This window comes from Saccopteryx leptura, chromosome 3 (genome assembly GCF_036850995.1).
Source record: "Saccopteryx leptura isolate mSacLep1 chromosome 3, mSacLep1_pri_phased_curated, whole genome shotgun sequence".
Lineage (NCBI taxonomy): Eukaryota > Metazoa > Chordata > Mammalia > Chiroptera > Emballonuridae > Saccopteryx > Saccopteryx leptura.
This window is the reverse complement of record NC_089505.1, coordinates 247,886,310-247,900,318: the sequence shown is the minus strand read 5'-3', so window position 1 is coordinate 247,900,318 and position 14,009 is coordinate 247,886,310. Positions and strand designations below refer to the sequence as shown.

General features: G+C 44.4%; 1 protein-coding gene across 1 annotated transcript in view; it reads right to left on the bottom strand.

Annotated features, from left to right (window-relative positions):
• NFU1 (NFU1 iron-sulfur cluster scaffold) overlaps positions 1 to 2,618 on the bottom strand; it is a 30,483-nt gene extending 27,865 nt beyond the window's left edge. Inside the window, exon 1 of the mRNA XM_066378083.1 lies at positions 2,531 to 2,618. Within this exon, the coding sequence (XP_066234180.1) occupies positions 2,531 to 2,589 (59 nt within the window). The 5' untranslated portion in view covers positions 2,590 to 2,618. The remainder of the gene's footprint in view (positions 1 to 2,530) is intronic.
• Positions 2,619 to 14,009: the final 11,391 nt, after the last annotated feature.

The window sequence follows — 14,009 nt, the reverse complement described above, 5'->3', positions numbered from 1 at the left end:
CGGGTCAAGGCACATATAAGAAAGCAATCAATGAACAACTAAAGTGCCACAACTACGAGTTGATGCTTTTCATCTCTCTCCCTTCCTGTCTGTCTCTATCGCTAAAAAAAAAAAAAAAAAAAAAAGAAATGCAGCTATACTAGCGACTGATAACCTGGGGTCCCAGACTTTTAGTTAATGTATGAAGGAGGCAAAGAACTACAAACCGTTTTTCCCTTCTTTTTTCCATTCTTTTTCATCTTCAATAACTAGGTAATAGCTTCACATGGTTCCAAATTCAAAGGAAAAAAGAAAATATAGTGAAAGGTCCTCTTTTTCTGTTTCTACCACACTTCTCTAGAGAGAACCTATTCTATATGGTTTGAAAAGTATTTCAATACTTCAAAAAGTGTAGTAGAAAGTTACTATTTTTTCCTCCAAACTACCAAAGAAATCAACAATCTATTTAGGCTTTTGGACTGGGAGTATATTAGTATTATAACTTTGGTTATTCCATGATGATAGAGGAAGTGTTGACTGGCAGTTTTTTCATGGCTTTGACAAATTAAAAACAAGAAGAAAGGAAAAAACAAATATTGCTGGAAAGGAAATAAAAGGAGACTTTAGAAATCTGATGCAAGTTTTGGCTCAGTGGTAGAACATCAGCCTGGCATGCAGGAGTCCCGGGTTCGATTCCTGGCCAGGGCACACAGGAGAAGCGCCCATCTGCTTCTCCACCCCTCCCCCTCTCCTTTCTCTCTGTCTCTCTTCCCCTCCCGCAGCCAAGGCTCCATTGGAGCAAAGTTGGCCCGGGCGGGCGCTAAAGATGGCTCTGTGGCCTCTGCCTCAGGCGCTAGAATGGCTCAGGTTGCAACAGAGCGACGCCCCAGATGGGCAGAGCATCGCCCCCTGGTGGGCATGCCAGGTGGATCCCGGTCGGGCGCATACGGGAGTCTGTCTGACTGCCTCCCCGTTTCCAACTTCAGAAAAATACAAAAAGAAAAAAAATAGTTTACAATTATAATTTTCATTTCACAGGAATCATTGAAGAATTTTAAGCATTTGTATGATCACTTTTTCTTTTATTTTCTTACAGAGACAGAGAGAGAGTCAGAGAGAGGGATAGACAGGGACAGACAGACAGGTGCGGAGAGATGAGAAGCATCAATCATTAGTTTTTCCTTGCGCATTGCAACACCTTAATTGTTCATTGATTGCTTTTTCATACGTGCCTTGAGCACCGGCCTTCAGCAGACCAAGTAACCCCTTGCTCGAGCCAGAGACCTTGGGCTCAAGCTGCTGAGCTTTTGCTCAAACCAGATGAGCCCATGCTCAAGCTGGTGACCTCGGGGTCTCGAACCTGGATCCTCCACATCCCAGTCCGACGCTCTATCCACTGTGCCACCGCCTGGTCAGGCACTTTTTCTTTTTTTAACATTTGATTATTTTCATAGGTAAACTCATTATGGGAAAAAACTGTCTTCATTTCTATTTCCCTGGAGCAACTAGCACAGTGGCTTCAGTTCTTCAACCCCAAAGTGAAGTTAATATTCATAGCTACCTGACAAAAACTGGGGCAAAGATGGATCCAAATAATCCACGTAAAATGCTTAAAACATGTAGTTAGTGTTCAATAAATATTAGCTACCACTATTATTATGTGATAGACATGACTCAAACATAATGGAGAGAGGTGACTAACAAAAAAATTCTTCTACAAAGTTTTAAAAAGAAATGCATTTAAACTTCAATTGCATCATTAGTACTAAAACTCCTTAAAATGAGATAAAACCCGTTGGGTCCTTTTTTCCCTTTTTTCCAGAATTGTTCCAGAAGCGACAATGGGCTACAACGCCTATGTAAACCCGCAGTGCCTTTTCGCCTAACCAGAGTTGGCAGGCATCACTGGCAGGGCGCGTGAGAGGGGAAGGGAATGCGGTGGGTTTCAGGGGTGGGAAGTCCAGGGGTCTGGATTCTCACCCGAGTTCCATCACTTGTCTCAGATGCTGTGTGACCTCAGGTAGGTCACGTCCCCTTTCCGGGCCTCACTGAGAAAATGAAGAAATGAGGTATTCTCTTCCGTTTTACAACATTCTGATTTTGTGTTTAAAAAGCAGAGGAAGGAATGCACGTGGTTAAGGGTTAGAGGGACTGCACGATTTAAAAATACACTGCTCACTAAAATTTATTGCTTCATGTTCATTTTGAAATATGCCCTAATTTTTGTGAGCAGTATAGTTCTTGCGTTGGGTCTCGACAGCGGGTCTCTGCGAACTTGCCTGGCGCTGGCACTCATGCACAGGAGTCTCAGAGCCTGGGGCCCGGAGAGCAGGGTCGGCCTGGACTAGGGGCGCGGAGCTGCCTCGGGATAGACGCCCACCTTCCAGGGCTCCACCCTCAACTGCAGCGACGGAGTTCGGACCTAAGGCATGGTCAGAGGCACTTTAACCCACCCCGTTTAAGGAGCGGTCTAAGGAGCGAGCAGAGCGTTTCCGCTCTGCTGGTTAAGCCCAGCGGCATGCCTGTAAGGAGCTCAGGATTTGTCACCTACCGCCTGCGCAACCCTGCAGCACCAGCTACAACTCCCCAGCCCAGTCGAGCCGCCGCCATCTTACTCCGAGTGCGCAGGCGTCAGACGGGTCTCCCCTGTCGCCGAGTCGCAACCGCGCAGGCGCAGGCGCAGCCCGGCCGGAAGCTGTACGGGCAGCGTGGAGAGCGCACTCTACGGGTGGTAGGCGGTGTTGCTGCTGCGGATGAGCGGGGTTGGCTTGCCCCCAGGAATTTGCAATAATCGCCTACCTACTGCATAAGCCTGGAAGCGGTGTAGGGGCGGAATTCCTCAGTAAGGCATGCAGGACTCTGCACGCCTGCGCGGACCTTCCGCGCTTTTCTTGTTGGGTGTTGATCTTGCAGTTAGAAAGGGTTCTGCAGTTAGAAAGGTGTTCCCGGCCCTGGCCGGTTGGCACAGTGGTAGGTAGAGCATCGGCCTGGCGTGTGGGAGTCCGGGGTTCGATTCCCAGCCAGGGCACACAGGAAAAGCGCCCAGCTGCTTCTCCACCCCTCCCCCTCTCCTTTTTCTCTGTCTCTCTCTTCCCCTCCCACAGCCAAGGCTCCATTGGAGCAAAGTTGGCCCCGGGCGCTGAGGATGGCTCTGTGGCCTCTGCCTCAGGCGCTAGAGTGGCTCTGATTGCGGCAGAGCGACGCCCCCTGGTGGGCATGCCAGGTGGATCCCGGTTGGGCCGATGTGGGAGTCTGTCTGTCTCCCCGTTTCCAACTTCAGAAAAATAAAAAATAACCGGCCCTGGCTGGTTGGCTCAGTGGTAGAGCGTCGGCCTGGCGTGCAAGGGGTCCCAGGTTCGATTCCCAGCCAGGGCACACAGGAGAGGCGCCCATCTGCTTCTCCAACCCTCCCCCTCTCCTTCCTCTCTGTCTCTCTCTTCCCCTCCCGCAGCCGAGGCTCCATTGGAGCAAAGATGGCCTGGGCGCTGGGGTTGGCTCTTTGGCCTCTGCCCAGGCGCTAGAGTGGCTCTGGTCGCAACAGAGCGATGCCCGGGAGGGGCAGAGCATCGCCCCCTGGTGGGCGTGCTGGGTGGATCCCGGTGGGGCGCATGCGGGAGTCTGTCTGACTGTCTCTCCCCGTTTCCAGCTTCGGCAAAATACAAAAAAAAAATAATAATAATAAAAAAATAAAAAATAAACAAAAGGTGTTTCCGGCCCCGGACCTATAAACCTGCCCCATTGCCATTTGTAGGTTCCTGCTAGCTCCCGGGCCCAGCTCAGTGACTGTCTCAAAAGACTCCCTCACCTCTGAAAGTTTTGGCCTCCTGCCAGAGAGCTGCCTTCGCTTCTCTCATGGGGCTGATGTGGAGCTCTGTGTCTTACCCTGTGTTAGGCTCTGTGTTAGGCTGGGCTTTTGGACTTGATAATCTTGGACCAATGAACATAGAGGGCTCATCTAGTATGGGACTGCCCCTTGCTGTATAAACATGAGTATTGACTAGTTTCTAGAGCAGGGGTCAGGAACCTATGGCTCTCAAGCTAGATGTGGCTCTTTTGATGGCTGCATCTGGCTTGCAGACAAATCTTTAATAAAAAAAAAATAATAACGTTAAAAATGTAAAACATTCTCATGTATTACAATCCATTCATTTCCTACTGCTCATGTTCATGGTTGCAAGTGGCTGGAGCCAATCACAGCTGTCCTCCGGGACAACACCAAATTTTTATTGGATAATGCCTAACATACACAGGTTGTTGTATGGCTCTCATGGAATTACATTTTAAAATATGTGGCATTTATGGCTCTCTCAGCCAAAAAGGTTCCCGACCTCTGTTCTAGAGCAAAGTATAAAAGCCCATTATATTCTTTCGGAACCTTTCCAGGGGTATTGGCTTTCTCTAGAGCAGCGGTTCTCAAAATGAGGGCTGGGTGCATCAAAAGCATGGGGACATGTTGGAAATGCAGTTATCAGGCCCCACCTTAGGCCTGCAGAATCACAATCTTGGGAGTGTGGTGCAGTGTAAGGCCAGTAGCCACTGCCACCATCACAGCTGCCTGGCTTTTCTAGGTTCGCATTTAATTCGGGCAGATGGTAATGAAACAATTGAGACAAGAACTGGTGGGCCATTTTCCTTTATTTCCAGCCTTGCACTCTGCCAGAGAGTAAAAAACAAACATATGGGCACCAAAACCTACTCATTCAGCACTCACAAAGCTACTGACACATCTGAATTTTCCTGGAACCAGTCTTATTCAGCTCTGTTCCCCATCACCTTCTCCTGCACAAACTGGATTCTCCTTCAGCATTCCACCATTTTGGCTACCTCCTTCCTCTACAACCATGTGGCCTCCTAGCTCTCTCCAAATGGCCTCCTAGCTCCTCCTTTTAAAACTTTTCAGTGGAAAGTCCTCCCCCAGCACACATTAGCATAACCAAGCCCCTTCCCAAGCATGAAAGCAATCAGCTGCATCACGTGAAAGCATCATCACATGAGCAGTGGCCATTTTTAACAATAAGAGTGAGTAAAACCAGAAAATACAGATTATACAAACTCATATACCCAACATGCAGTAATCTGTTTAACAAGACCTCCAGGTGAGTGTGATGCAGGCTAAAGTTTAAGAACCACCACCACTCTAGAAGGTATACACAGAGTACTGGTTTCTGGAGCAGAAACAGCACACCTATCGTTGGACAGGTTGAGGCCAACCCCAACACAAACCTGGAAGTTTCCTATGGCTGGGAGGCGGTTAACAGGGTGGGTAGGGCTTAAGATCTGCAGCTGGCCTGGCCCTAGAGACTCAGTGAGCAGGCACTCCTTCTTCTGAGGGCTGTTTACATGCTCAAGGCTGCAAGTTGGCTTCCAGCCACTATCTGTCTTCCATGAACCATTCTACACCTCAGTGCCACCCAAGGCTTGTCCCTTTATGTAGTACTCCAGCCTGCTGGCAACTGCCAGTGTTGCGCATAGAAGAAACCTACTCAAGACATAAACTTATGGTAAGAGGGAGAGGGGGAGGCTTGCCAAGGGAGGCAAAGAAGACCTCCTGAATTTCCTTCTCTCTTAGCTTTTATTGATCAGAAGCAGAACAGAGGTAACACAATTACAAGGGAGGGAGGCCAGGTGATAGGGGAAAGAATGACTAATGGCCATTTTGCTAATATGTAGAAAGGGCTAATTTGGGTCAGAACTTCTTTTTCTTTTGCTAGTTAACAAGCACAAAAGAAGGGGCAATGTATCAATAAAACCTCTAAGCTAATTTTCTAAAGCCTGTTCACATGCATTCCTTTGTGTTTGCACAAAGGTCATTCACTCACACAGCTTCTTGGTGTTTGTATCCAAGAGACATTCACTTAGGGCTTTTTTTTTTTTTTTTTTCTGAAGTGAGAACCGGGAAGGCAGAGAGACAGACTCTCATATGTGCCCGACTGGGATCCATCTCTGTCAATCTGGGGCATTGCTCCTTTGCAAACCGGAGCCATTCTAGTGCCTGGGGCGGAAGCCATGGAGCCATCCTCAGGACCAACTTCGCTCCAATGGAACCTTGGCTGCGGGAAGGGAAGAGAGAGATAGAGAGGAAGGAGAGGAGGAAGGGTGGAGAAGCAGATGGGCGCTTCTTCTGTGTGCCCTGGATGGAATTGAACCTGGGACTTCTACACGCCAGGCCCACACTCTACCACTGAGCCAGCCAGCCAGAGCTACTCGGGACTTTTAACTAAAGTTCCTCAATCCAATTCATAGAGGGTTCAAGGTTAGATGGGTGAGTCCCTATACCCTTACTCTCTTCAAGCCCCTGAATCAATGTGGCTCTTCTACCCTAGAACAGATCCCCGTTAGAGAACAATCTTTCCTTCTTTGAATGTATGTACCCTGATTTATTGATGTCACCCCATTCAAATAAAAATTTATTTAAAAAAAAAAAAAAAGATCAAAAACTTATGCTAAAAATGACAACACCCAAATGTGATGAACTCTTAAGGATGTTTCTCTTTAAGTGTGGAGGAATGTATGAAGTATGTTGGAGAGACATCTAGAAGCATAGTAAAGCCTTGAGATTGAAAAGAAAAAAAAAAAAAAAAGACTGCTTTTTCAGTACCATAGATTTTGAATTGTTGTGTTTTCATTCTAATTTGTCTCAAAGTATCTTTTGATTCTTTTCCTTGATCTCATTGTTAATACATTCATTATTTAGTAAAATGTTATTTAGTAAAAAAAAAAAAAAATCTTTCCTTTCTATCTTCAACTTCTCCCTTTCTTATGGGTTCCGTCCTGTAAGAAAAGTCCTGCCTTCCTCTAAATGTCCTTCAAACCACCACTCTCTTCCTTTCAAAGTCAAATGGCATAAAAGAATTGTCTACACTTTTAGTCTGCTTTTCACCTGCGACTCTTTAAACCACTGAAATCAGCCTTCCGTATCTCACCATTGCTTCCAGCCACTCCAGTCATGACCACTCACATCTCTGTTGCTGAACCTGGAGGATCTTTCATTTTTACCTTTCTTGTAGTCTGTATCATCATATGCTGAGGCTCTCTCTCTTTAGAAATCTCATTTCTTGGGCTCTGGCCAGTTATTCAGTCGATTAGAGTGTCTTCCCCAAACACCAAAGTTGCGGGTTCGATCCCTGGTCAGGGCACATATGGGAGACAACCAATGAATGTACAACTAAGGGGAACAAATCAATACTTCTCTTCTCTCTCTCTCTCTCTTTCTCTCTCTTGTCCTCACACTTCCTCTGTCTCTCTGAAAGCAATCAATAAAAATTCTTGGTCATTTAGATTAAGTGAAAAACAAAACTGGTTAGTAATAGCACAGGTAGTATCATCCTATTTATGTAAAATTGTTTGTGTCTATGAGTGTATGTGCTTGTACATACTTGCCTAGAGGTGTCTAGAAGTTAGACTGTTAGTGTCTTTCTTTCTTGTCCTCTCGATGTTTTCAGTTCCTTTAATATGCCATTTCCCCACCTCAGCACCTTTGCATAGTTGCTCCCCCTTCAGGGCACAATGCAGAAGGCCACAGACAACCCTAGCCGAGGAAAAGGACCCTCCACCTTGATCCCAAGCCCCTTCTCCTGCCCAACCTGCTGGAGGCTGGTGTAGAAGGAGGCAGAGGTGGGTTCCTGAGACCAACCTAGGGAAAGGAGAAAAGCTGTAAGGCAGATGTAAGATGGAGGAAAATAACATAGTTTTTAAAGCTGAAAGTGACCAGAAAGTGATTGGATCTACAGCAATTTCATCAAGGAATGAGTCAGAAATATCAAAAGACCATATCTAAGCCCTTCCCTGATTGTCTCTTACTGAATTCAGCCTATCCAAAATACTGGTTACATTTAAGCATCCCCTTTATTAGCTTCTCCAAACGTACCCATTCCCTCATCATTCTTAGATTTTACTTTGCACAGAAAGGTAGAGGCCTTGATGGTAGCAGTGGCACCAATGGACCTTCTGAACTGTCAAGCCCTGCCTGAACTCACACACTTCTCTCTAGGCAACGGAATATACCACTGCAAGGGTTTTTTTTTAAACTCCCCTTCTCTATCTAAAACCAGAGCCTCCCAAAAGAATCCCACTGTTATAATTCCTCTCACCAGGATTTTAGCAACCAGAAAAGATGGATTCCTATCACTGGAGAGGAGAGTTTGGCTCAGAGATACGGAGTAACCTAAACAGACATTCTCACAAAACCATCATGTTTCTATTCTCCTATGAACCTGTTTATCTTTTCCCAAGTCATCTCTTTTCCCATAGGTGCCCTTCTCTCCTTTTATTAAGACGGTATATAAGCCCCAATTCCTAACTGCCTCCTTGGGTTATATTTTTCTGTAAACTCCCATGTATGTATATAAATAAAAATTTCTTTTCTCTTGCTAATCTGTCTTTTGGCAGTTTAATTTTCAGCCCCCCAAGAACTAAACCTAAGACTTTAGAGGAAACTCTTTTCTCCCTGATACCGCATTAATCTTACTTACCTCCTCCCTCCCACAGCAAAAGAGGCACCTTCCTTACCCAAAGCCAGTACCTTTCTCTTCTGGATCCACCTCCTCCCTACTCCTCCTGCATTTTTTTTTTTTAACAGAGACAGAGAGAGAGTGTGTGAGAGAGGAATAGACAGGGACAGACAGACAGGAACGGAGAGATGAGAAGCATTAATCATTAGTTTTTCTTGCGTAAGGCGACACCTTAGTTGTTCATTGATTACTTTCTCATATGTGCCTTGACTGTGGGCCTTCAGCAGACCGAGTAACCCCCTGCTCGAGCCAGCAACCTTGGGTCCAAGCTGGTGAGCTTTTGCTCAAACCAGATGAGCCCATGCTCAAGCTGGCGACCCCGGGGTCTCGAACCTGAGTTCTCAGCATCGTAGTCCAATGCTCTATCCACTGCGCCACTGCCTGGTCAGGCTCCTCCTGCATTTCTTAGGGACTGTGCCCACTTTATTATTTTTTTTAAGTAGGTGTGTGTGTGTGTGTGTGATAGAATACTATTTAGAGAGAAGTTGCAAAGATAGTAGAGATTGTTTCTATATATCCCTTATCCAGTTTCCCATTGATGGCATCTGTATTGCCATTATACATTTGCTCCAGTAGGGAACCAACATTAACCAAACTCCACCATTTATCTGCATTTCACTACTTTTTCTCTAATGTTCTTTTTCTGTGCCAGGATCTATATGGGATATATTACATTCACTTGTCATATCTCCTAGTGTCTTCTGGTCAGTTTCTCAGACTTTCTGTGTTTTTGATGACTTTGATGGTTTTGAGAGTGCGAGTCAGGTATTTTGTAGCCTCAAGGGGGATTTGTCTGATGTTATTTACTTGGTTAGACTGGGGTAATAGGTTTTTTGGGAGGAAGACCACAGAGGTGTGGACAAAAAATGGAGTTTCTATGGAAAGTGATGTCACAGGGTGACCCAATCATAAATTCCTAACTGGACAGGTCATAGTGGGTAGTCAAGCCCCAGGCTTATAACTACTTTAGTGGAAGATTTTTAAGCCAGCCCTGCCCATTGTTCTTGTGCATCTAGGTAAACACACCTTTGAAATACCAGAAGTAATATCCTTCAAAGGGGGTGTCAACCCTCAAGAGAGCTCATAATCTTGTTAACTATCCTGTTTCCAAATGCACTTTAAAAAGCTGTGAAACAATGATATTTTGGAGAGATCTTGCTCCCAGGCATATGTCATCAGTTTGGCTCAAATAAATTCTTATGAAATTCTCTACAGGTTTGGACGTTTCTTATGTCAACAAAGTGCCCTTCTCATCACATATCAAGGGTGCATATTATTGACATGACTTATGACTCTTGTTTTCCTTGATCACCTGAGGTGGTGTTTGCCAGGTTTTCCCACCATAAGGTTCTCCACCCACCCCTGTCCTACACTCGTCTTTGGAAGTACAGCCTACATGCACAGTGTGTGGAATTAAGCTCCACTCTGGTAGAACAAGGTTGGGGTCTACATAAACTGAATTTTTTGTGTGAGTTAAGTTTTTTCTTCCCTATTTATTCAATCATTTTTATATCAGATTGGGCTCATGTATGTATATATATAATGTAATACTGTTATTTTGTTCCTCAAAATTTTCCATCTTTGATTATTAGTTCTTTCAGGTTGGTTCCTATATTCTGGTGACTTTTCTTTCTCTTTCTTTTTTTATTTTCATTTTTTAGCACTTCTTGACTGGCTGGTACGACAAGATGTCCTGGTTCATCTTGTGTAAATATAATATATTCAGGCCCTGGCCGGTTGGCTCAGTGGTAGAGCGTCGGCCTGGCGTGCAGAAGTCCTGGGTTCGATTCCCGGCCAGGGCACACAGGAGAAGCGCCCATCTGCTTCTCCACCCCTCCCCCTCTCCTTCCTCTCTGTCTCTCTCTTCCCCTCCCACAGCGAGGCTCCATTGGAGCAAAGATGGCCCGGGCGCTGGGGATGGCTCCTTGGCCTCTGCCCCAAGTGCTAGAGTGGCTCTGGTTGCGGCAGAGCGACGCCCCGGAGGGGCAGAGCATCGCCCCCTGGTGGGCAGAGCTTCGCCCCCTGGTGGGCGTGCCGGGTGGATCCCGGTCGGGCGCATGCGGGAGTCTGTCTGACTGTCTATCCCCGTTTCCAGCTTTAGAAAAATACAAAAAATAAATAAAAAATAAAAATAAATATATATTTATATTCCTGCCCAGCCCTAGAATCAACTGTTTCTCCATGAAGCCCTGATTCCTTTTAGTACGGAATGCTATTTAGAAACCATGCTCTGGGTGCTGGGTGTGCTTTTTCTACCCACTTAGTTTTCATTCCTTCTCCTTTTAAAATTTTATTTTTCCAGTTACAGTTGACAATATTATTTTATATTAGTTGCGGGTGTATAACACAGTGGTTAGACAATTACATAATTCACGAAGTGATCCCTACTTTTCATTCTCTTATTCCTTCATCTTCTCTACTCCTTAGCTGCTGGCATACTCACGTTGCCCATTAATTCTTCTTCATCAGTGTCCCCCACTGGCAAGCTCCCTAGCTTTCTTTTTATTTCCATTCAAGCTCTTATCATGGTCTAATTTTCTGTGAATCTAAAGTGCTACAAAAGAGAGTAATAAAATCTCAACACACGTGCAAAATATGAATGCAAATATTAAAAATCATCAGGTCACCTGACCTATGGTGGCACAGTGGATAGAGCTTCAACCTGGAACACTGAAGTCACCAGTTCAAAGCCCTGGGCTTGCCAGGTCAGGGCACATATGGGAGTTGATGTTTCCTGCTCCTTCCCCCTTTCTCTCTCTCTCCTCTCTAAAATGAATGAATATGATCTTTTAAAAAAAGAAACTTAAAAAAATTGGGTAAAGTACAATTTCAAAGCTGGTGGGTTGAGGAAATTGCTCAATTACCACACGGTGGCACCACTACAGCTGGTGAATCAAATAGCTAACACTGAGCCCTTTCATCTAGATGCTCCTGTAAGCACACCTCTTAACAATCTAAGACATGGACATTGAATACTATCCCTGTGTTACAGCTGGAGAAACCGAGGGATTTGTTCAAGGTTACAGGGCCAGTAACAGACAAGGAGTATAAACCTGATGTTCACCACCACCATCCCTCAGCAACATGCTGGTTGTCCTTTGTCACTATTGTGAGAAGTTATTGTTCATTTGTCTTAGAACTTTGGAGAATAATTTTATCTTCAGGATTATTTTCCTATTACTGCTAAACAAGTTAACACAGACTTAGTGGCTTAAAACTGCAAATTTATCCTTATAGTCTGGAGATCAATTTAAAGTCACTCACTGGGCTAAAGTCAAGATGTCAGCAGGCTTGGCTCCTAGAGGCTCCGAGGGGAGAATGTTTGTTTTTTTCACCTTCTAGTGGCCACCTGTGTCCCTTGGCTTCCTCTATCAAGTTCACTAAAGTTCAAATAGAGCTGTCATTTTTCTCAAGTTTGGAGAGGAAATAGGCAGGCAGGTTCTTTCCTACAGTGGGGATTTAAAAACTTCTTAGATATAATCCATTTGCCCCTAAGACTTCTGTCTTTAGGTTAATGCATCTCTTCAGATTGATGCAGCTCATATTCAGATAACAGACATATTAGAAGTTCACAGAAAAGTTTATGTAATAGAGTTCTGTGGTTTTTCCAGCTCAGTCTTATTTTCATTTCATTTATTCATTTTAGAGAGGTGGGGGGGGGTGAGAGTGAGAAGGGCAGGAGTAGGAAGCATCAACTCCCAGATGTGCCTTGACCAGGAAAGCCCAGGGTTTTGAACTGGCAACCTAAGTGTTTCAGGTCAACGCTTTATCCACTGTGCCACCACAGGTCAGGCCCCAGCTCAGAGTTTATTGCCTGATTATCTTGTATTATTTCATTTATGTCTCCACATAACATCTGGAATAGAAAGTAAGTCTCAGGAAATAATGACAGCATTGGAAAGCAAGAAAGCAAGCAATCAACCAATCAAAAATTGTTCTTTGAAACTTAAAAATGTAAAACTAGGCTGGTACTAAAGTGAAAGGTGCTTATGGAGCTCTTCAATACTAGGAAGATCTGACGTAAGAAATAATACAAAGCATAAATAATTTATTTTAACTAGGTCCATTTTTAATAAAGTATATAGGAGTTTACAACTCAAACAATTATTCATAAAAACTATCAGATAACATAAGATAGATCACACACAGAGTGCAATAACATAAATCCAAGTCTGCAAATAAGAGATATTGCAAAAACTGTTGACTTTATAATTGTCTATTTCCTTTCCTTTCCCATGTTCACAGCCCTTGAGATTACATGCACTGTTTTCTGAGGTCTGATGGCCTCAATACCCCTTATGCTCCTCATTCATGTAGTCAGCAGAGGGAGTTTTCCTCTTCTCCATGGAATGAGCATAGTCCTTGGCCTGTATTTGGTTTCGAGCCCCTAAAAAGACATGGAACATTCCCTCTTTCAAAGTAACAACACGCAGGCCTTATGTTCTGGTCACTGTTTCCCTCCCAACTCTACACATGAGACAAGAATTCAGGAAAAGCCCTACTGAGTTTCATTCCCGTGAGTGAGAAGGGCAAGCTTACTGTGGAAATAAGGCTCAGGAATGGCTGATTTCGCCCACCTTTATCTAGAACAACTTAAGTTTTTACTCAGCTGTTGGCAAAGGGAACCAAGTTTACTCATGCCAAATACCCACTATCACCTCTTGGTATTCTTTGGATGCCTTTATTAGGTCTTAAGTTAACACCATGGCAGAAAGCATGGCGCGCACACACACACACACACACACACACACACACACACACACTCCATTCACTCCCCAAACAGGAGTCTGGTAGACTCAGAATACAACTGACTCACCATTTCAGAGTGAAAAGGTGACATCATCTCTTTTACTCAGTCTCACTTTAACTGAGATTAGTAGAAACCATTTCTGCAAGTCCTTGCCCAAAGGAATCAAACATGATTCCTTTAACATGAACATGTGATTTTATTACAATGCAGAGAACATTGACTTGATTTCAAGAGGAAAACATTATTATTATAAACTCAACAGCGTCACACATATTGAGATTGCTTGGAAGTAGCTCAGACTAAATTTCTTATGTAATTACAGGTTATGGGAATACTGGACTGGGCCACCAGTGTGTTGGTTAACATTTAGCCAATTTTACAAGCTGTTCTAGAGTCCCTTCGCATATAAACTTGCCCTTTATTTTTAGGGCAGTCTGGGTCTATGTTAGATCAGGTGAAGAGACACTTTTGGGTTGTATTTTGAGGGTAAGGCTATAGTTCTGCCTACCTTCCTCCATCCTTTCTTCCAGTCCATAAGAAATGGGGAAGGTGAGCCATTTCATTCTTACTTTGATTGTGTGGTGAGATGATCACAGGCTAGGCTTAAATTTAAGATACTGTTTACAGTCAAAAGGGAGGCAAATAAAAATTAACATTATCATCCAATCATACCTCTTATCCACATATTGGTATGGTCACAATGGGGAGTGTCATGTAAGGACATGAAGTGGGAACAGGAACAAGATGAGCCAGGAAGGCTTGCAGGAGTA